The 22330-nt window shown below is 40.0% G+C and overlaps 1 protein-coding gene across 5 annotated transcripts; it reads right to left on the bottom strand.

Moving 5' to 3' along the window:
• Window positions 1-2176: 2176 nt before the first annotated feature.
• LOC120742698 (myelin-oligodendrocyte glycoprotein-like) lies at window positions 2177-21092 on the bottom strand. 5 transcript variants are annotated; one of them, XR_005697929.1, is made up of 6 exons: window positions 8989-9155; window positions 3761-3808; window positions 3476-3651; window positions 3244-3324; window positions 2760-2875; window positions 2177-2662 (listed from the first exon to the last, which is right to left on the bottom strand). XR_005697929.1 is itself a non-coding variant. In XM_040046137.1 (5 exons), exons 1-4 carry the CDS (start codon window positions 20080-20082, stop codon window positions 2778-2780), a joined length of 645 nt encoding a protein of 214 aa, XP_039902071.1. In that variant the 5' UTR covers window positions 20083-21088; the 3' UTR covers window positions 2177-2662; window positions 2760-2777. The 5 variants fall into 5 exon arrangements, 3 of the variants coding, with proteins under 3 accessions (XP_039902071.1, XP_039902070.1, XP_039902072.1); XR_005697930.1 differs by lacking the exons at window positions 3244-3324; window positions 3476-3651; window positions 3761-3808; window positions 8989-9155 and adding exons at window positions 17451-17560; window positions 17643-18020; window positions 19995-21092; XM_040046137.1 differs by lacking the exons at window positions 3244-3324; window positions 3476-3651; window positions 3761-3808; window positions 8989-9155 and adding exons at window positions 17451-17531; window positions 17643-18020; window positions 19995-21088.
• Between the last annotated feature and the right edge of the window lie 1238 nt (window positions 21093-22330).

Raw genomic sequence — 22330 nt, 5'->3', positions numbered from 1 at the left:
CCAGTTAAATAATTTGGAATTCCCCATCTAAACCTGCTGCTAAAGAAGGCGCATCATTGTTCAGTGCAGAGGCGGGGGCAGACATTTGATACACCTGGGGCTTAAAACAGGACTACAACAGTTCAAAATCAGGACTACTTGGGACTTAACCAAGACAGAACCACAATCAGAACTAGATGAAAGTAGCACTAAAAATCATCATAGACCTGCACTACACTTATTTTTTAATTCTACCAAAGTCCACTATTTAGATTGAGAAAAGTTTATACAATTATTTAGCCTTGTTGTGCAAACAAGCCTGCATAACTTAATAAATATAGAATTTGAAAAATAACAAACCTAAAAAGAAACACTAGGTACGAGATACATGAGGACCTATGATACGGTGATACTTTTGGTAAACAACCATTTGACTAACATGTGTGTCTCACCTGCTCTTGTTCATCTCTGTTCCTCTCTCTCTCTCTTTGTGCTGACAGTCATCAAATATACAGCTGAAACCAGATATTCACAAACTCTTCAGATAAAAACACTTTTTTAATTGTAACATCAAATCAGACTAAATGTTTATTTTTTTAGATTGATAAATATAAAAAACATATTTGTTAACTTTAAGAGTAAAGAGAGAAACTGTCTGTATTTCTTAATTGTAAATGGCACCAAATTGTATTCAAAATTGAGCCACACTTATGGAGCTCCACAATTCTTTTCCTGGTGTTTTGGTTGACATGTCTTGATGTTCCCATGTCAAAGAAACAGGCTCTGTGTTTTGCCTTATATGCATCCACAGCTGTGCCACCAATTTATGCACATGGACTCTACTAACCTATCAGAAGCTTCTTCAGCTCAGAATGGAATCGTCTGCAGTTTCTTATTAATTAACAATAAACTTAGTGTATATGTACTCCTAAATTTGATGAAAGTGATAAAAATAGAAGCTCTGTCTCTCTTTATTCTGACATTTAACTAATTCAAAAGATATTTCAATATTTATTTATCCAAAACAAAACAAGTTTACTCTAAATTGATGTTGTACAGTAAAAACTGTTCTTGTGTTTTCCATAAAGTGTATGTAAATATCTGGTTTAAACTGTGAATATACTGCTGTGTGTTGAAGTTGCTCTTGGTTTGCATAGAAATATACTGAACAACATACAAAGCATAATATATAAAATACTACCAGAGTTTTTTCTTTGAAAGAAGCCCCTTATGTCCATTCTTGTATATCAGTGCATTACTGAAACTGATTTATTTAGCTGTGGAGGGAAACAACTGAAAATATGAAATAAACACACATGTAAGCTAAGACTCTCTAAAGAAACAACATTGTTGTTGTTCGGATTTTCATTTCGCCATTTGTTGATTCACTCGAAGAACAAGTAACGTAATATTGGTCAAGTGATCAGTTTGATATCAATCTTTCGTGATACACCGTCATATTTACATTATTTGTACAGTACGAATGATTTGCTTTCCTGTCAAACTTCAGTTCTCCTCTGTCTGCCTGGCTGCGTTTCTCCAACAGCTCACTCACGGGCAGCAGCTGCCCCGCCCCCTCGCTCAGTCACTTAGTGCCTGAGCTCGGATCATACCAATATTAGGGGGGATTTACGCACAGTCGTAAATTCCCACAGTGTGCACTATGTCCTTCGAATATTGTGTGTACTTTTTGTTTTATACAGTTGTCAGCCAGGCATCTAACTATGAAAAAATTACACTCCAAAAGACCCCGGGCTTCTGAAAAAACAACCCGGGCTTAAGCCCAGTAAGCCACCCCCCCGCTCCGCCACTGGTGCAGTGCATCAAGGTTTTGTTAAATTAAAATGAACTGCAGTTAATTTTTTTTTTATTTTTTTTTTAAATTGCAACACAAATTGATTTCTGAGCCATAAGAATAAAGAGAGGAAACGTTAAAGTTCATACTTTATAAATCAGAAACAGCAATGTTTGAAAGAGACCGACCTTTATTTTTAAATAAAATTTTAAAAAAAAATGCAACCTCTTAAAAACAGCATTAACATAAATCAGCTTTGATGACATTGGTTATTATTTTAGTCAAAGACAGCTGCCCTGCTCAAAGCACTTTAGTTATGACTGTAAAGTAACTGAAGGGCTTTTTAAAGTTCACTAGATTAAAAAAAACAAAAATCTACCACTAAAAATATTATTTTTATCCATCCATCCATCCATCCATCCATATAAAACTAAAAATAGAAAATTTTACTTGATACCACTACAGCAAAACAAAAAACCGCAGAAAAGAACGTCGACCTAAATGCTTCTCTGTGTCCTTGTACAGGTTTCCTCACATGAAACTAACTTGGACAGAAGATTTGCTCAAACAGTCACGAAAAATATTTTTAGAGTTCTGCTCTACAGCAGACCACTTCACGCTTTTGAAGTTTGATCCCAGAAGTCAACTTTGGCACCAAGGATGGTTGTTCTTTCACTGTCTTGTTTAAACCAGGGGTTCAGCGTGACTCCCAATAAATTACAAGACATTGTGAAATCCTCCTGCTGCAGAGCCACCGTATCCACATGAGGCTGGAAACGTTGTTCCTTTGAATCCTTAAACAAAAAATTAAGTGAAGTGGGTGATGCTTTCACCTCTGTAAATGTTTCCAAATTGTCCAAGAGTCACCTATGAAGCTGCACTCGCAAGCTGGAGTAAGAAAGAACAGACACACAGTTTTCCTTGATTTCCATCCTTCAGCCATGAGGTAAATGCATAAAATCAAAGATTCAAGTATTTTACATACTTCTGTTTTTCTACGCTTTCACTCAATGAACCAGCCTCCTGCGACTACGACACAGAGCAGCATAAAAACACAGAAAACCACAAGTGGGATCAGTCGGCTCCGACGGGTCATACCACCTGCCAGGAAAAACCAAACAGAGATGAGATCTACTGTAAGACACAACATGAATGTCACATTTATTAAACTATCAAGCACAGAAGTTACATAACAGTTAAATAAAGTTTGAATTACTGAGATATCACTGCTGATGGTCAGGACTGGTAGCTTTATTGCTTCACAGAAAGACAACAGATCAGAGCTGCTTAAGGAAAGTACACTACACTTCCTGTATGTGCTTCAATTTAAGAGGTGCACATGTTAAGGACAACAAAGAGAGGGTGCCACCAGTGAGAGAAAACCACACCATAATGATGATTTTGATCCAGCTGTAAACTGGTTATTTTAAGGCTTTTTAACTGTCTTGATTTGTTCCTCATGTTCTCACCTTTACTGTGAAAGTCTTCTGCCAGATTAGGAGTTTGGAGAGTTTCAGGATGCAGTGGTGTCTCTGTTGTCACATTTTTAGCTGAATTTAAGTTTGGCAGAACAGAAGATTTTAAATTATTTACAATATATTCAAATATTCTTCAATGAGCAAAAATAAGTTGTTGGTAAAATAACCCAAGTACGCAGTAAGTTTAAAACTAAACAACAAAAATCTTTTCAGTCTGACTCACCAACAATCAGATGAACAATTAAAGACCTTGTTTGACTCTTTAACTTTGGGATGAAACATCTGTATCTTCCTTCATCTTCTTGTGTCACATTAGTGATTCTTAGTGAGATGTTTCCTTCTCTCAGGCCGTCTGTGAACAACGCCGTCCTCCCAATGTACGTCATCTCCCTGTTGTGCCTGTATAGATGTACATATTCCATATTACGATCGGGCCTCGACCACTCCACCGTCAGTCCCACCACGTTAAACTTTGGCTCCATGTGACACGGCAGGATGACATCATCACCTGGAGCAGCTACGATAGGCTGAGGAGATCCAACCACATGTAACTGACCTGAGGAGAAGAAAAATAAAGAAATACATCCTGCTGAAAACCAAGTTAAGTATGACAATTCAAAAAAATGTCTTTAATCTCCTAGGACCTGGCGTTTTTGGGCTTTTTTGTAAATCTCTTTTGAGGAACTTGTGGTTTGCTTTGGTTATGGTCTAACATCCACCTTAGACACATTCCTCGGAGTTGGACCCCCGACCAAGTTCCAAAGGCCAATGTTGTCACCAGTACGTTATCCAGTTATACATGTGTGAAAGAAATATTTAAAAATAAATAAACGCAAAAGCCACATATACTACACGTTTTCTGCATCATCTGCCAGTATAACAGACTTTCAGACTGGTGCTACATCATCACTGACTTTTATCACAGTTTTAAATCACTTCCATTATCATTATTTCTATATTTGTGTATAAACTCGCAAGTGTAAACACGGTGACAGCGCATCAGAAGCACGGCCAGGGGCGGAGCGTGGGGGTGGCTTACTGGGCTTCAGCCCGGGTTGTTTTTTCAGAAGCCCGGGGTCTTTTGGAGTGTAATTTTTTCATAGTTAGATGCCTGGCTGACAACTGTATAAAACAAAAAGTACACACAATATTCGAAGCACATAGTGCACACTGTGGGAATTTACGACTGTGCGTGGATCCCCCCTGATATTGGTATGATCCAAGCTCAGGCACTAAGCGACTGAGCGAGGGGGTGGGGCAGCTGCTGCCCGTGAGTGCGCTGTTGGAGAAACGGAGCCAGCCATACTAAGGAGAGCTTAAGTTTGAGCAGGTACCAAAGCAAATCATTCGTACCGTACAAATAATGTAAATATGACGGTGTATCACGAAAGATTGATATCAAACTGATCACTTGACCAATATTACGTTACTTGCTCTTCAAGTGAATCAACAAATGGCGAAATGAAAAGCCGAACAAATGCTATTTTTTTTTTTTAGAGAGTCTTAGCTTAAGTGTGTTTATTTCATATTTTCAGTTCTTACCCTCCCCGACTAAATCGGTTTCAGTTATGTACTGAAATATAAGAATGGACATTAGAGGCTTCTTTCAAAGAAAAAACTCAGGTAAATGTTATTTTATATATTATGCTTTGTATGTTGTTTAGTGATGGGATTTCCGGCTCTTTTTAGAGAGCCGGCTCTTTCGGTTCGACTCACTAAAAAGAGCCGGCTCTTTCGGCTCCGAACCGGCTCTTCAGGTTGTTTTGTTGCTTTAATTAATTTATTATTAACAATAATATAAAATTATGCACAAAAGGAATTACTAACATAAAAACAAGTGGTTTTATTTATATATGTTTATATATAAATATATGCGGTGGCCCCTAGAGACAAAACACGTACAAACTCCAAAACACATTTCTAGCATGAACTGAACTTCCAAAGCAGAGCTACTAGATCACTTAAATTACACAATTGAAAGCATGTGTGTTTTGTTTGTGTATTTATACACAGGCACTCATATATATATTCAAATAATTTTAAAAAAAGTTCATTTACCTGTTATTACCACACACCAAATCCGGTCGTTGGTACTTGCTGGCTTGTGTAGCCACAAGATAACAAAGGCTCAACACTGCGCCCAGCATCCTGGAGCACTTCTGTTGTCTTTTGTACGTGTTTTGAGTTTTTATATGCTTCTGAGTTTTTATGTGCTTCTGAGTTTGTACGTGTTTTTACGTGTTTTGGAGTTTTTACGTGTTTTGGAGTTTGTACGTGTTTTTACGTGTTTTGGAGTTTGTACATGCTTCAGAGTTCGTACGTGATTGAAGTTGTATGTGCTTTGTCTCTAGGGGCCACCGTAAATATACTTTTATTTATTCACTCCACATAAAATGTAATAAATAAATCATATAATACAAAAATCAACTATTCACATTTCAAGTTTTAACTATTTAAATTTTCAGCTTTTTCCTTTCACAAATTTAAAGTGAAAAGAACACAAAACACTGCAAACCACAACACAATTAAATATAAATTATAATATGAAAACTAAAAGAACATGCATATTCTCTGTCATATGGACCTGCATGAATAAACTTTCTCAATCCTTTATCATCTGCAACTGAAAATAGTTGTGGATGATTACTATACCTTTCTAATGTTGTTGTCCCTGCCTCTCTTTCTCTCTCTCTGGCTCTGTTCCTGTGCTACTGAGTGTAACTACCGCCCCTCCCCCCTCTGCCCAGCATAAAGCACAAGGCTCGCGTGCAGAGTGAAGCGGAAAAAAAGTGCGAGAGAGAGGCTGAGAGAAAGAAAAAAAAAAAAAAACCCACGTGACGGCTCGCGATAAGGAGCCGGCTCGCGTCGTTCACGTCAAAGATCCGGCTCTAAGAGCCATTTCGTTCGCGAACGACCCATCACTAATGTTGTTCAGTATATTTCTATGCAAAACAAGAGGGATTTCAGTACACAGCAGGATATTCACATTTGTAACCAGATATTTACACTTTAGGGAGAAAACATAAAACATTTTTACTGTACAACATCAATTTAGAGTAAACTTTTGTTTTAGATAAATATTGAAATATATTTTGAATTAGTTAAATGTCAGAATAAAGAGAGACAGAGCTTTCTGTTTTTTATCACTTTCATCAAATTTAGGAGTACATGTACACTAAGTTTATTGTTAATTAATAAGAAAACTCCAGACGATTCCATTCTGAGCTGAAGAAGCTTCTGATAGGTTAGTAGAGTCCATGTGCATAAATTGGTGGCACAGCTGTGGATGCATATAAGGCAAAACACAGAGCCTGTTTCTTTGACATGGGAAAATCAAGAGATGTCAACCAAAACACCAGGAACAGAACTGTGGAGCTCCATAAGTGTGGCTCATTTTGAATACAATTTGGTGCCATTTGCAATTAAGAAATACAGATAGTTTCTCTCTTTACTCTTAAAGTTAACAAATATGTTTTTTTATATTTATCAACCTAAAAAAATAAACATTTAGTCTGATTTGATGTTACAATTAAAAAAGTGTGTTTTTATCTGAAGAGTTTGTAAATATCTGTATATTTGATGATTGTCAGCACAAAGAGAGAGAGAGAGGAACAGAGAGGGAGATTGAGAATGAGGACAGAACAGAGATGAACAAGAGCAGGTGAGACACACATGTTAGTCAAATGGTTGTTTACCAAAAGTATCACCGTATCATAGGTCCTCATGTATCTCGTACCTAGTGTTTCTTTTTAGGTTTGTTATTTTTCAAATTCTATATTCATTAAGTTATGCAGGCTTGTTTGCACAACAAGGCTAAATAATTATATAAACTTTTCTCAATCTAAATATTGTACTTTGGTAAAATTAAAAAATAAATGTAGTGCAAGTCTATGATGATTTTTAGTGCTACTATCATCTAGTTCTGATTCTGGTTCTGTCTTGGTTAAGTCCCAAGTAGTCCTGATTTTGAACTGTTGTAGTCCTGTTTTAATTCTGGATCAGTTCTGGGTCTGGTTGAATTGGGGTTTAGTCCTCATGTCTTGATACAGCCCTGATTTTGTTCTGCCTTGCTGCTTAATTAAAAAACTAGTTTAAGGTGTCCTGCAGATGTGATATATATTTTTCCCTATATGAAGTCATTCTTTTTTGAACAAAACTCAAAACAGAGCCAATTAATCTTTCAGTCATTTCTACCCGCCCCAAGGGAAAAAAAAAATCCCACATGCATACTACCCTTTTGGGCTAAGCCCCGGGTGTTTCAAATGTCTGGCTCCGCCTCTGAGCACGGCCAAAAAAAGATGATTAACATGAATTAAAAGCTTAAATGTTTTCTAAAGAAATGAAGTAACTAGTATTTCAGAATTATTACTTTTTTAATTGCAGTGAAATCTTACCTTCAATAGACTTGAGAGCAAAACGCAGCATAAAGCTGAGAGAGACACACTGAACCTAAACGCTGCTACATCCATCTACAGTGAGAGGGAGGCAGAAACTGTCTCACGGCAGCTGATAAATGCTGAAAAAGTGCAGCTCTAACAGTGTTAAACATGCATCTCAGTAAAATGTGCAACATGGACAGGTTTGGGTCTCTGAAATCAGCACAGCTTTAATTTTAGAACCAAAGCCTGTTTTAAAATAGACACAAAGCTCCACACAGCTGTGGGGCAGGCTTCAGGTCTTTACATCATATTCTTGCATTGAATGTAAGTTACATTATTCTAAAAGTAAAATAATAATGGTAAATAACACAAAAGAGCACCTGTAACTTCAAAAACAGTGATTAAGAAGATTAAGACGAGCAAAATCAAATCACTGACAGAAAGATTCCTCTGTTTGCGAAGCATGTGGAGAGCAAAGTGGATCCTGACTGTCACCGTTTACACATCAGTTAACAAAAAGGAATCAGTTGCATGCACTTTATCCTTGTTTATAACCTGAATGTTTTGTGCTCTTCCTTCTTTATTTACATGGTTCAATTCATGTATTGTAGCTTAGTGGCTCATTTACAACATGCACTGAAAGCTAGCTTGGCTCAGGCTGTAAACACTGTGGAAATGTGGCTTTGGTTAATGCTACACGTGTCTCTGTACAAGCAAGCATTAATAAAATGAATCATTTTCACAGCTAATTATCACCACCATCCCAAAATAACTGACCATTTCAGAAAGTTTCTATTTGGCTGTTTAGCTACAGGTTTAAAAATAAATGAATTAAGTTAGTAAAAATCTTTAAACTGACACAGAAACTAGAAACTTCTATAGTGAAATGCTCAAACCTGACTAATAGATTCAGCTCAGTTATTTATGATTTAAACATCTGTTTCATTTCCAAACACAATATATATAGGCCTATAAACTAAAAGAAATAGCTAAACTCTGATAGCATAATAATAAAAAAAATGAGCTCCCTTTCTAAACCCCCAACATAACTTTACACAGAAGAGTAAGGCACAATTTTTGGTGCAGTATTTTTAGACTAATTTACACTTGAATACAGCGTCTGCTTTTATTTACAGTGTGAAACATCTGCAACATCAGCCAGTATAACAGACTGCTGCTACATCATCACTGAGTTTGCCACTGTTTTTAAATACTCCCATTAAATTATATTTGTAACTAAAGCAAGTTTAATAATTTGCATCATTGACAGGCGCTCAAGGTGCATCGGAAACAAAAATACGACTAACATGAATTAAAGCTTAAACAAAACTGGACTCATATGTCAGAGCAATCTTACCTTCAACAGGTGAGAGAGCGAAAAGCAGCATAAAGGTGAGCTTTAAAGCTGAGAGAGACACACTGCACCTAAACTCTGCTACATCCATCTACAGTGAGTGTGAGACAGACGCTGACTGACAGCAGCTGATAAATACAAGTCTGTCTCTCTCCCTCCGCCCACTTCGCAACAATTTTAAAGTGCTTATTTTTTTGTCCCAGCCCCCCCGCCCCCTGTATTTACCTCTTTCCAGGTGCCATTAATAATAATAATAATAATAATAATAATAATAATAATAATAATAATACTACAAGCTTACATAAATGTTAGCAGGGAATTTTAGTGCCAGAAAAACAGGAAGTTTTCTGCAACAGTAAAGGAAGCCTGAAAAACTCCAAATCAAGTGACGGGAAATTCCTATTAATTACAGTAAACAGTAAAAAGTTAACAGCCCACAAAAATCAAAAGCAGCAGTTAGTTCCTCTTTATTCCGATTTTTAATTAACCTGTAGTTCAAGAGCGCGGGCAAAAAAATGACAAATATTTACAAATCCCAGCAAGAGTTGCACAAAAGCTGAATGACAGAGAAGAAGCAGCTCACCTGTTCAGACAGGAGCTTAATTAGCTGATCGTCACCACCATTCTCTTCATGGAGACGAGAAAAAATGATAAAACAGGCTGTTTTCTTCAGTAACATGAAGGAAGGAAGCGCTTCATGTGCGGCTCGGAGTCTGAAAGTGAAAGTAAAATAAGAAGAAGGAGCAGTGGCTTCCTGCTGACGTGCGATTAGTTTCCATTTTTTTCTACTCCCGCTTTTAAACACATTTTTAAGTTTTAGTTATTCTAACTGTGTTTCCAGCGTAATAATCTTAATCCACACACATATTAATTTTCTTTACATCTTATCCGGTTCAGGGACCTGGTTCAGGGGAATTTAGAGAGAGGGTGGATGGAGTGAAGCCGATGACACAAGAGTGAAAGGTCTACACATCTACACCGACACTGTAGTGGGTAGGTGTAGATACTCACAGCCAAAGTCAAAGACACAATTCAGCCTAAACGATTCCAACCAACAACCTTTTTGGTGCGATGCAACACTCTTAACGACCACATTTAAAAGAACCTAATTCCTGTCAATGACTGCATCAAATTCAAATTTTATTTGTCACACACACACACAACCATACACAGTATGACATGGGGGTGAAATGCTTGTAGCTGTACAATGCCCGACCATTAAATGACAGAAGAAAAGTTTTACAATATTTACAATTTACAGTTTACTACAAAAATTTACAAATTAACTTAGGAATTTACAGTAAAGAATGTGCAAATAGCAGAAGAGATTATAAAGATAAGGATTATAAATTATAGGAATTATAGGATTATAGGAAATGTGTGGTGACGTGTGTGAGAGTCCAGTCTTATAGTGACGTGTGTGGGAGAGTCCAGTCCTACACCTGGTTCAGGCCCCGAATAGCCTGGGGGAAGAAGCTCCTCCTCATTCTCTCTGTTTTGGCCTTAAGGGAGCGGAAGCGCTTCCCAGACCTCAACAGTGAGAAGAGTCCATTGTTGGGATGGGAGAGGTCCATCATAATCTTCCTAGCTTTGGACTTGCACCGCTTGGTGTAGATGGACAGCAGGTCAGAGAGCTCTGATTGAATGATGCGTTCTGCCGAGCGCACCACCCTTTGCAGATCTCGTCTGTCCTGCTTGGTGCTGTTCCCAAACCAGGTGCAGATGTTTGCCGTCAGGACGCTCTCGATGGTGCAGGAGTAGAAGTTCTTGAGCACCTTCAGTGGCAGATGGAAGTCTCTAAGTCTTCTGAGGAAGAAGAGACGCTGACGGGCTTTCTTAACCAGGGTGTTGATGTGACAGGACCATGACAGGTCCTGAGTGATGTGGACACCCAGGTATCGGAAACTGTCCACTCTCTCCACTGGCGTGCCACTGATGATGAGGGGTTTGTAATTCCTCGCCTGCTTTGTAGTGAAGTCCACGATCAGCTCCTTAGTCTTGCTGATGTTTAGGAGGAGGTTATTCTCCTGGCACCAGGTCTCCAGGTTCCTAATCTCCTCCAGGTAGGCCGTCTCGATGTTGTCGGAGATCAGGCCCACAACAACAGTGTCGTCAGCAAACTTGACAATGGAGGTGGTGTCGGATGTGGCTACACAGTCATAAGTGTACAGTGAGTACAGCAGGGGGCTTAAAACACAGCCCTGAGGCACTCCAGTGCTGAGTGAGATGGAGGGGGAGACTTGTTTTCCCACCCTCACTGATTGGGGTCTGTCTGTGAGGAAGTTGAGGATCCACTGACACAGTGATGAGCTGAGTCCTAGATCCATCAACTTGGTGAAAAGCTTAGAGGGAATTATTGTGTTGAATGCTGAACTGTAGTCCACGAACAGCATCCTAACATAATTCCCTCTGCCAGTGTCCAGGTGACTCAGGGATGTGCGGAGCAGGTGAGATATGGCATCGTCTGTGGAACGATTAGTCCGGTAAGCAAACTGAAGTGAGTCGATGGTGGCAAGAAGTGAAGAAGTGATGTGATCTCTCATCAGTCTTTCAAAACACTTCATCACAATTGAAGTCAGTGCTACTGGATGGTAGTCATTGTGGCAAGCGGGCTGTTGTTTCTTTGGAACAGGGACAATAATGGACCGTTTGAAGCACGTGGGAACCACAGCTTGGGCCAGGGAGAGGTTGAAGATCTCCGTGAACACCGGTGCTAGTTGATCAGCGCAGGCTCTAAGGACCCGGCCAGGGATTGCATCTGGTCCTGCTGCTTTCCTGGTGTTCACCCTCCTGAAGGTGTTCCTCACGGCATGCTCTGTGATGACGAATGCATTTTCTTCACTGGTGCACTCCGAGCGCGCGCAGCCGTTTGTTGTTTTAATTGCTGCGGCGTCGAAGCGAGCATAAAACGTGTTCAGCTCATCAGCCAGTGAAGCATCTGCATTCATCATTGAAGAAGCTGGTCGTTTATAGTCCGTTATAGTCCGCAGTCCTTTCCACAGGCTCCTAGAGTCGCACTGTCGTAGCTGTGACTCTAGTTTTTCCCCGTAGCTCTGCTTTGCCTTTCGGACCGCGCTGCGCACGTTGTAGGACGCAGCCTTGTATAGGTCCATATTACCAGAGACAAGCCCTTCATTGTAGGCAGCGGTGCGTGATCTCAGAGCGTCGCGGATGTTTTTATCCACCCACGGCTTCTGGTTGGGAAACGTTCGGATGATAGTTCTTTCTGCTGTGTCGTCCGCTAGTTTCCCGATAAATCCCACAACCGCTTCCGTAAACATGTTGATGTCATCAGAGCTGCGCCGAAACATGTCCCAGTCTGCGTCATCCAGTGCGTCCTGCAGCGCGGCCACCGATTGGTCCGTCCAGCGAGCGACCTCCCTCCTGATTGGTGGTTGCTGCTTTAGCCTTTGTTTGTAAGCAGGCATGAGGAAGATGGCGGAATGGTCCAATTTTCCAAATGCCGGCAGGGGCTGAGCCTTGTAACAGTTCTTGAATGGGGTGTAGCAGTGGTCTAATGTCCTCGTGCCCCAGGTGGGGCAGTTGATGTGCTGGTGAAGGTTGTGAAATGTCCGTTTGAGATTCACTCTGTTAAAATCTCCCATAACAATGAGTGCGGCATCTTGGTGAAGTGTTTGTTGATGTGTGAGAGCCTCATGTAGCTCACATAAGGCAGTATCCGAGTCCGCGTGAGGCGGAATGTAAACAGTGCAGGCAATGACCGCAGTGAATTCCCGAGGGAGATAGAAAGGGCGACACTTAACGATCAAAAGCTCCAGATTGGGCGAGCAAGAGCGTGTGAGTGGGGGGATGTTTGTGCTGTCGCACCATCTGTTGTTCACCATCAAACACACTCCACCACCTCTTTTCTTCCCCGACTCCATTGTCCTGTCCATGCGGTAAACTGAAAAGAACCCCGTCGGCTGCACGGCGTGGTCTGGTATCGCTGGGTTCAGCCAAGTCTCGGTGAAGCAGAGGAGGTTGCAGTCCCGAATGTCTCTCTGGAACTTGATTCTGGCTCTGAGGTCATCAAGCTTGTTCTCGATGGATTGAACATTGGCTAGCAGGATACTGGGCATGGGTGCGCGGTGTGCGCGAGCCCGTAGCATGTTCCTGATGCCGGCTCTTTTACCTCGAGGCCGTCGCTTAGGGTCGCGTCCTTTGTTCTCTCTCAGGATCTCCTTTGGCCAGGTTGGGTCCGGAGTTAAACATGGTGAAATGTTCGTGTATTGCAGACCAATAGAAACCAAAGTGTCTCTACTGTAGCGGATTTGTGTGTTTTGCATGATGCCCATGCAAGATTATCGCAGATACAGTGGGGCAAAAAAGTATTTAGTCAGCCACCGATTGTGCAAGTTCCCCCACCTAAAATGATGACAGAGGTCAGTAATTTGCACCAGAGGTACAGTTCAACTGTGAGAGACAGAATGTGAAAAAAAAAAATCCATGAATCCACATGGTAGGATTTGTAAAGAATTTATTCGTAAATCAGGGTGGAAAATAAGTATTTGGTCAATAACAAAAATACAACTCAATACTTTGTAACATAACCTTTGTTGGCAATAACAGAGGTCAAACGTTTACTATAGGTCTCTACCAGGTTTGCACACACAGTAGCTGCTATTTTGGCCCATTCCTCCATGCAGATCTTCTCAAGAGCAGTGATGTTTTGGGGCTGTCGCCGAGCAACACGGACTTTCAACTCCCGCCACAGATTTTCTATGGGGTTGAGGTCTGGAGACTGGCTAGGCCACTCCAGGACTTTCAAATGCTTCTTACGGAGCCACTCCTTTGTTGCCCGGGCGGTGTGTTTTGGATCATTGTCATGTTGGAAGACCCAGCCTCGTTTCATCTTCAAAGTTCTCACTGATGGACGGAGGTTTTGGCTCAAAATCTCACGATACATGGCCCCATTCATTCTGTCCTTAACACGGATCAGTCGTCCTGTCCCCTTGGCAGAAAAACAGCCCCATAGCATGATGTTTCCACCCCCATGCTTCACAGTAGGTATGGTGTTCTTGGGATGCAACTCAGTATTCTTCTTCCTCCAAACACGACGAGTTGAGTTTATACCAAAAAGTTCTACTTTGGTTTCATCTGACCACATGACATTCTCCCAATCCTCTGCTGTATCATCCATGTGCTCTCTGGCAAACTTCAGACGGGCCTGGACATGCACTGGCTTCAGCAGCGGAACACGTCTGGCACTGCGGGATTTGATTCCCTGCCGTTGTAGTGTGTTACTGATGGTGACCTTTGTTACTTTGGTCCCAGCTCTCTGCAGGTCATTCACCAGGTCCCCCCGTGTGGTTCTGGGATCTTTGCTCACCGTTCTCATGATCATTGTGACCCCACGGGATGAGATCTTGCGTGGAGCCCCAGATCGAGGGAGATTATCAGTGGTCTTGTATGACTTCCATTTTCTGATGATTGCTCCCACAGTTGATTTTTTCACACCAAGCTGCTTGCCTATTGTAGATTCACTCTTCCCAGTCTGGTGCAGGTCTACAATACTTTTCCTGGTGTCCTTCGAAAGCTCTTTGGTCTTGGCCATGGCGGAGTTTGGAGTCTGACTGTTTGAGGCTGTGGACAGGTGTCTTTTATATACAGATGATGAGTTCAAACAGGTGCCATTCATGCAGGTAACGAGTGGGGGACAGAAAAGCGTCTTACAGAAGACGTTACAGGTCTGTGAGAGCCAGAGACTTTCCATGTTTGAGGTGACCAAATACTTATTTTCCACCCCGATTTACGAATAAATTCTTTACAAATCCTACCATGTGAATTCATGGATTTTTTTTTCACATTCTGTCTCTCACAGTTGAAGTGTACCTCTGGTGCAAATTACTGACCTCTGTCATCATTTTAAGTGGGGGAACTTGCACAATCGGTGGCTGACTAAATACTTTTTTGCCCCACTGTATAGCAAAAAGTGACGAAAAACTGCAAAAAGTGGAGAAGTTAGGGCAGAGCATCCAGCACGGCAGCCGACCTCACCGGCGCCATTTTAAAGAGTGGGCGATTTTAGCCCATTCAAAATGAATCAAAGCACCCCCAAAGATCTCTTACTTTTTTTTTTGACAATGTCTGCTGTTTGTGTGACACACTACTAAAAATATAAAAAGCATTAGGTACTTGGTTGAGACGTAACATTTTAACAACAAAAGTATAGATACCGCCCCAGGGCTGGACTGGAACAAAAAAAAAATCGGCCCGGGCATTTTGACTAGAGACCGGCCCACCAGGTATTATAGGAAAAACCATAAATCCTTTGAATGAAAACAAACGCTGTTGTGACAGTGATGTACACTGTCTTGTTGGTGTATATGTATCAGTCTAATAAACTTAAACCTACACCGTCCTCCCTATTCTGGTATTCTAAACAGTACCCAAAAGTAGACTGCTTGGTTGAGTTAACCTCCTGAACTATCTACAACACATGGTGAAAACCTGAAATTAAGACAGAGAAGACTAGAGGTGAGACATGATCATTACTCATTACTGATGACAGATTTAAATATATTTTCATAAACCATTCATTTGCCACATCAATAAACAGCATGGCAGGGCAAAATATTTTTTCTAACATGGCAACCTTTAAAAAGTGAAAGGAGACAGAAAGACAGGTGAGAAAGAATAAAACTTAATTGACTTTTTGATGGCATTTTACACACAGTACTGGTACAGTATCTAGAAAATGCGGGAAAATACTGGCATCATTTACAGTACTTAGCTACTTCTGAACAAATTATGATGGGACCCTGAAAAAAATTTACTATGTACAATAATGGATTTCTATACATTTTACATCAGATGAAAACGTTTGTTGTAAGATTCAGATAATTATTTATTCAAAGTTTTTAAATGACATAACAAAGAAAAATATTTCTTTGTGCCCCCCTCTCCCTGTTAATGCCCTACATGGCCCCCCTGGCAAAACTTTGCTAGATCCGCCCCTGCACAGTTACCAGTTGTCAGCTACTTAGAAAAGGATCCTGGTGTTATTTGTCTCTCAGAAACAGTTCATAACTTCCCTTCAACTCATTCATGTCGAGAGAAAAGCCGATCAGCTGATCATTGATCAGTTTCATGATTGAAGTAGCAACAGGAGAGGGAGGGTGAGAGGATGAGAGAAGAAGAGGCAGCTGTGCAGCAAAGACACAGAATAAATCCAGCTTTGTGTCTTTTTCATTGTAGCTGAAGTCGGTGTTGTGCCAAAAAGTGATTTCCAATGTTTCTGTGTATTTTTTCTGTGTAATATCTTTACGTATGTACATAAATAGACTTCGGTGAACAGGGTTTACAAAGGGGTTATATATAGAATTAAAAAGTTATCCGTTTTTCAAGTATCTTCACAACTCTGTGTTATTGTACTTACATTATAACCAATCCGGTCCTTTATCCCTACTTAAAATATTTTTACAGAACTATTGTAATATTTGCTGCCATTTCTGCTGTCCTATTTGGCCAACTTACTCTTACAAAAGACATTTTTAATGTTAATGAGATTTTTTTTTAACTGCATAAATAAAGGTTATATAAAAGTCACTGCCAAAAACTGATTGCGGCTTCTACCTTGTTACACAAATGTTGTTTGTGGCTCAAGATGACTTTATGTCACCCATGAGGGATGCATTTGACATCTGTTTCATATATTATAGCCCAACAAGTTACTTATAGCAGTTTAAATATGAGCAATCAATTTTTGGCACAACACCGGGGCAAACTGTGCTCCTTTTCACCTCAAAACGAAACGTGCAATATTTTCTCTGAATATGAGATGATTCCATTTTTTATGGGACGGTTGGAAACTCTAATAACTAACCTTATAAATAAAATAAGATAAAACAAGTTCAACATCAATAACATCATAGCACCCGCCCAGCTGTGTATAAACTCCATCATGCTAGCTAGTACGCAGTACGAGTTATTGTAACTGACTGTAAAAAGTCAGCATAACGAAAATAAACTCCACCTAAACTTGGTTTATATCTGACCCCTCTAGTGGGCCTGTTTTTTACATACTTCTGTTTTTTGACGCTTTGAATCAGTGAACCAGCCTCCTGCGACTGCGACACAGAGGAGAATAAACCCACAGAAAACCACAAGTGGGATCAGTCGGCTCCGACGGGACAAACCACCTGCCAGGAAAAACCAAACAGAGATGAGATCTACTGTAAGACACAACATAATGGTCACATGTATTAAACTATCAAGCACATAAGTTACATAACAGTTAAATAAAGTTTGAATTACTGAAATATAAGCCCTGATGTTGACTTTAATACTTCAAGTCACAGAATTCTCAGAGCAGAAAACATAAAACAGAACTGCTTAAGGGTATTACACTACTTCCTGTATGTGCTTCAAAATAAGAGCTGCACGTGTAAAGGACTAGACAGATAGGCTGCAATCAGTGAGAGAAAGACTTTTTAATGGTCTTAATTTGTTCTTCATGTTCTCACCTTTACTGTGAAACTCTTCTGCCAGATTAGGAGTTTGGAGAGTTTCAGGATGCAGTGGTGTCTCTGTTGTCACAGTTTTAGCTGAATTTAAGGTTGGCAGAACAAAAGATCTGAAATTATTTGCAATCATTTTTGCAATAGTCTTTAAGGCAAGTTTGAAATCAAACAACAAGACTCTTTAGTCCAACTCACCAACCATCAGATGAACAATTAAAGACCTTGTTTGACTCTTTAACTTTGGGATGAAACATCTGTATCTTCCTTCATCTTCTTGTGTCACATTGGTGATTCTTAGTGAGATGTTTCCTTCTCTCAGGCCGTCTGTGAACAACGCCGTCCTCCCGAAGTATGATGGGAGCTTCATGTCAGTCATCTCCTTGTTGTGCCTGTAAAGATGAACATATTCCACTCGGCTCAGATGGCCGTTGGGGTCAGGATGACGATCGGGCCTCGACCACTCCACCGTCAACCTCGCCACATTAAACTTTGGCTCCACGTGACACGACAGGATGACGTCATCACCTGGACTGGTTATGATAGGCTGGCGAGATCCGACCACATGAAACTGACCTGAGGAGGAGAAATAAATAAACGCATTCTGCTGAAAGTATGACAATTTAAAAAATGATTCAGAAAAAGAAAAGGCAGAGCTGCAAAGGATGAGAAAATAAAATAAGTCCATGATGAACAAAAGATCAACAAAAGTTTTTTGGTTTTTTTCATCTCTTTTGAGTAACTTGTGGTTTGCTTTGGTTAGGGTCTAACAAGTTCCAAAGGCAAATATTGTCATCACTACGCTATCCAGTTAAGAAAAAATCTAAAGCAAATACACACAAAAGCAATATACACTACACGTTTTCTACCAGTGTAACACTTTCAGACTGGTGCTATATCATCACTGACTTTGATCATGGTTTTATATGACTTGCTTTATCATTATTTTTATATTTGCGCATAAACTCGCATGTAAACACGGTGACAGCGCATCAGAAGCACGGCCAAAAAAAAAAAAGACGATTAACATTAATTAAATCTTAAATGTTTACTAATATCTTAAAGACGGGAGTAATTTCCCCATCTTGGAATGAGGCATCTATTTCCTTAATAGCTAAAGAAGGAAAGGACAGGCTTGACTGCGGAAATTACCGCCCTATTAGTGTTCTTAATCAGGACTATAAGATATTTACATACATTCTTGCTAAAAGAATTGAAAATATTCTTCTTCAGATAATTAGCTTGGATCAGACTGGTTTTATTAAGCAGAGACAAACGCAAGATAATGTTCGCCGAATACTACATGTTATTGATTATGTAGAGAAAAATAAAATTCAGATGGTCCTTATGAGCTAGATGCTGAAAAGGCTTTTGATCAGGGTTAACTGGGAAGTTATGGGCAAGTTTGGATTTCATCAATCGTTTATCATCATCATTCAAGCATTATATAAATCACCAAGCGCAAGAATCAAAGTCAACGGGGCACTTTCTAATTTTTTCGATCTACAGAGAGGGACACACCAGGGTTGTCCATTTAGTCCTCCACTCGTTGCCCTTTTCATAGAGGCCCTGAGTCAAAGTGTTATACAAAGTGTTAATATTACAGGAGTCAAGATCATGGGTCGAGAACAAGATCTTTGTTTGCTGATGATATTTTGATTTACTTGACAAACCCAAATATTACTTTCCCCAAGCTGTTATCACTCCTGGAGACCTTTAGCTCACTATCAGGTTATAAACTAAATATATCAAAGACTCAGATATTAACTTTTAATTATGAGCCAAATCAGGAAATTAAGTCTAAATTTAACTTGAATTGGGAGTTGGAGAAAATGAAGTATATCTTGGAGTAAATATCACTAAAGATCTCTCTAAAATATATCATGCAAATTTTAAACCCTTGTGTTATCAAATAAATGAGGATATTAAAAGATGGAACTTAATACCAATTTTAAATTTCGAGTCACGTATTGATACAGTCAAAATGAACGTCTTGCCTAGGATGCTGTTCCTAACACTCCCAGTTGAAATAACTGATAAACAATTTCAGGAGTGGGACAAAATAATTTCCAGGTTCATATGGCAGGGGAAAAGACCACGGATTAAGTACCAAACTATCCAGCTGGCTAAAGATAAAGGGGGGTTTGGGTTCCCATGTTTGAAAGATTACTATGTTGCAGCTCGACTGACGATCTTAGCGTGTTGGTGCAGCTGCTTGATCAGTGTTTTTCATTAGCAATTTAGCCAAGTTGATGGTGGTAGTGTGCGTGTCTGTGTGAGTGAAAGGCAGAGAGGGAAAGCGAGCGACATATTTTCTGTTGTAACCTTCATTTTATGGAGGCACAGTTTGAGCACTCAGGTCGCATCAGAGCATCGGGCCGTATAGTGTGAGACCCTGCATCGTGACCTACCAACTTCTAACCCCTGCGAGTCAATCGTGCAGTTTGAGCAGAAGCTGAATAACGCGACTGAAAAAAATCGCACAGTGTCTGTCCAGCTTAACGTGAATTAAAGCTTGAAAACTGGACTCATATTGCAGTGAAATCTTACCTTCAACAGGTGCGAGAGCGGAAATCAGTATAATGAGGAGGTTTAAAGCTGTAAGAGACACGCTGAACCTGAAGTCTGCTACATCCATCTGCTGTGACAGTCAGACAGACACTGAGTCACAGCAGCTGATAAATTTCGGACTTTATAAAACAGGTTGTTTCCTTCCGTCACAGATCTGAACGCGCTTCAAGTGCAGCTGATTGCAGCAGCTGAGTCTAAAAGTGAACAGAGAAGCGCGTGCGCGTTGGGACACAACCTGTTTCACTTCTGCTGTTAACTTGTTACTGTGTGTTACTGTGTGTTCAGTGTAACACTTACACACATCTTATCCTCTTCAGCGTCCTGGGTCAGGAACAAAAAAAAAATCACCAAGTTGTATAAAGCAAGATATATAACTTTATCTAAGGCCAAAAGTTCCCTTTATCCTTTAAAAGAAAAAAAAAACATGCTTTGTGTGGAAGATTTTCTAACAGGTAACCTGAGCTGTTGTGAGCAAGTCAGTGTAAAAATGTGAGGAAAAAAAATGAAATGAAATGAATTAACAGATCAAACTGTCTCCATCAGCTCCGTCATTCATGTAAGGAGAGATTCTGGGATTTTTTGTGAAATCAGTTTAGCAGACAGGACTTCAAAGCTACACCTCCTCGGGCGGCTGTTGGTGCATGTCTTCACAATATTCTTCCAACAAAGAAACAAGCAAACAAAAAACATATCACTGTCTTTACACGCCTCGCTGCACAAGCATTTCTTATCATGGCTGGGTATAGTCACTACAACAAATTCAGTTCTGAGTCAGTCAGAAATTTTATAATTATGATTTGTCTTAGATATGTACTGTTGAAAGAACCCTCTAACGTTGTAAATTAAATATGTTGATTTCCAAAGTAAGAATAAATTCTAAAGCGTCTACAATTTTGCACTTTTTATTTAACCTATTAAGGCCCAGGGTTTTTTCTGAGGTTCCTGCTGGAAAATGACATGTTCAAAGTGAACTGCAATTACAAACTCAGTGTGAATGATCTTGGTATAAACACAGCAGATGCCTTTGTGTCAGAGTAACTCAGGATAAAACACAGAAAAAATTTGCTGTTTTAGCTGTTTGGTGGTTGTTGAAATAGTTTTGTGAGCTTTTAGCTGAGATTCTGACATTTTGGACAAAATAGCTCTAATTTAAAAATCAAGGATTATTCAAATTGAAATCGATTTGAATTAGGAAATCGATTTTTTTAAACCCATGTCTGTTTCTCATATAATCAGAGGAGCAGTGAGACATTGAAACATGAATGTTGCTGCCACATTAGCCTTATCTTGCTAGTGGAAAACTGATTCTGATTTTAATATGACTAATGCTGTGAGTACTAACAATAGAAAAACAAAGAAAAACAGCAGACACTATTCTGACTCATGAAAAAGGAGAGGAAATACCTCTTCCCCTCAAAGTTTAGTGTTTTCCCCACATTGGCAATAGGACTGTTAGGTCAAATGTGTTATATCGACAGAATTACACAGTCACTTCTAATGTGACAGTAACATGCTATGCCGCAATCAGCCTTCTACCCTACCTTATCTTGCACAATTTTCCACATCAGCAAGTAAAAACTAAAGTAGTGGTGTAAAAATCCCTGTGACAGTCGTCATTAGAGCATCCTCAGTTTACTGGCTTAGTGAGCTAATATGTTAAAAGTGGAATGAGTTTACGATAGTCAGTGTTCTTTGATGTGGCGTTTGAATGATCGAGGTGGGGGCAGCATCACGGGCATCTCCAAAAAAAAGTTGCTCGTACTCATGCTGCCCCGACATCAGCAAGCGTATTTTGGAGATGGCATAGGCACTGTGATATCCTACAACTAAGGAACCACGGAGACCGTGTTGACCTCACAGTCACTTCTTTTATTGTATGAACTGGGGCATGCGCCACACACGCTGACACACTCTCAAACAACTGTTGCCCCCGGTGGACAAATCTCTGCTACCACAAAACATCCCCCCCCCCCCCCCCCCCTTAAACTGAAACTACTCTGTAGTTTTAATCACAACATAAAATACCCATAAACAAAAACTTCACCTTTATTAAAATGCAACAACCCCGTCCCCAGCCTTTATGGAAATTTCACTCCGTAATAATGAACCTTTAGTCCAACAGTCTTAGGTTAAACTATAACAGTTCTCCGTAATCTCCTTTTTATTATTGTCAATCATGGTACAAAGTCTCTCAGATGCTCAGGTCTCTTGGTTCTTTGCAATCACCGTAACACAGTGGCTGGTGACTCCTGTGAATCACTACTCTCCATCTGTGGCTTCACCACTGGTGTAACTTGCACCTCAATGTTTTCTCA

The sequence above is a fragment of the Simochromis diagramma genome, unplaced genomic scaffold (assembly GCF_900408965.1).
Source record: "Simochromis diagramma unplaced genomic scaffold, fSimDia1.1 OVJJ01000338.1, whole genome shotgun sequence".
NCBI classification, from domain to species: Eukaryota; Metazoa; Chordata; class Actinopteri; order Cichliformes; family Cichlidae; genus Simochromis; species Simochromis diagramma.
This window is presented reverse-complemented; position numbering and strand designations above follow the sequence as displayed.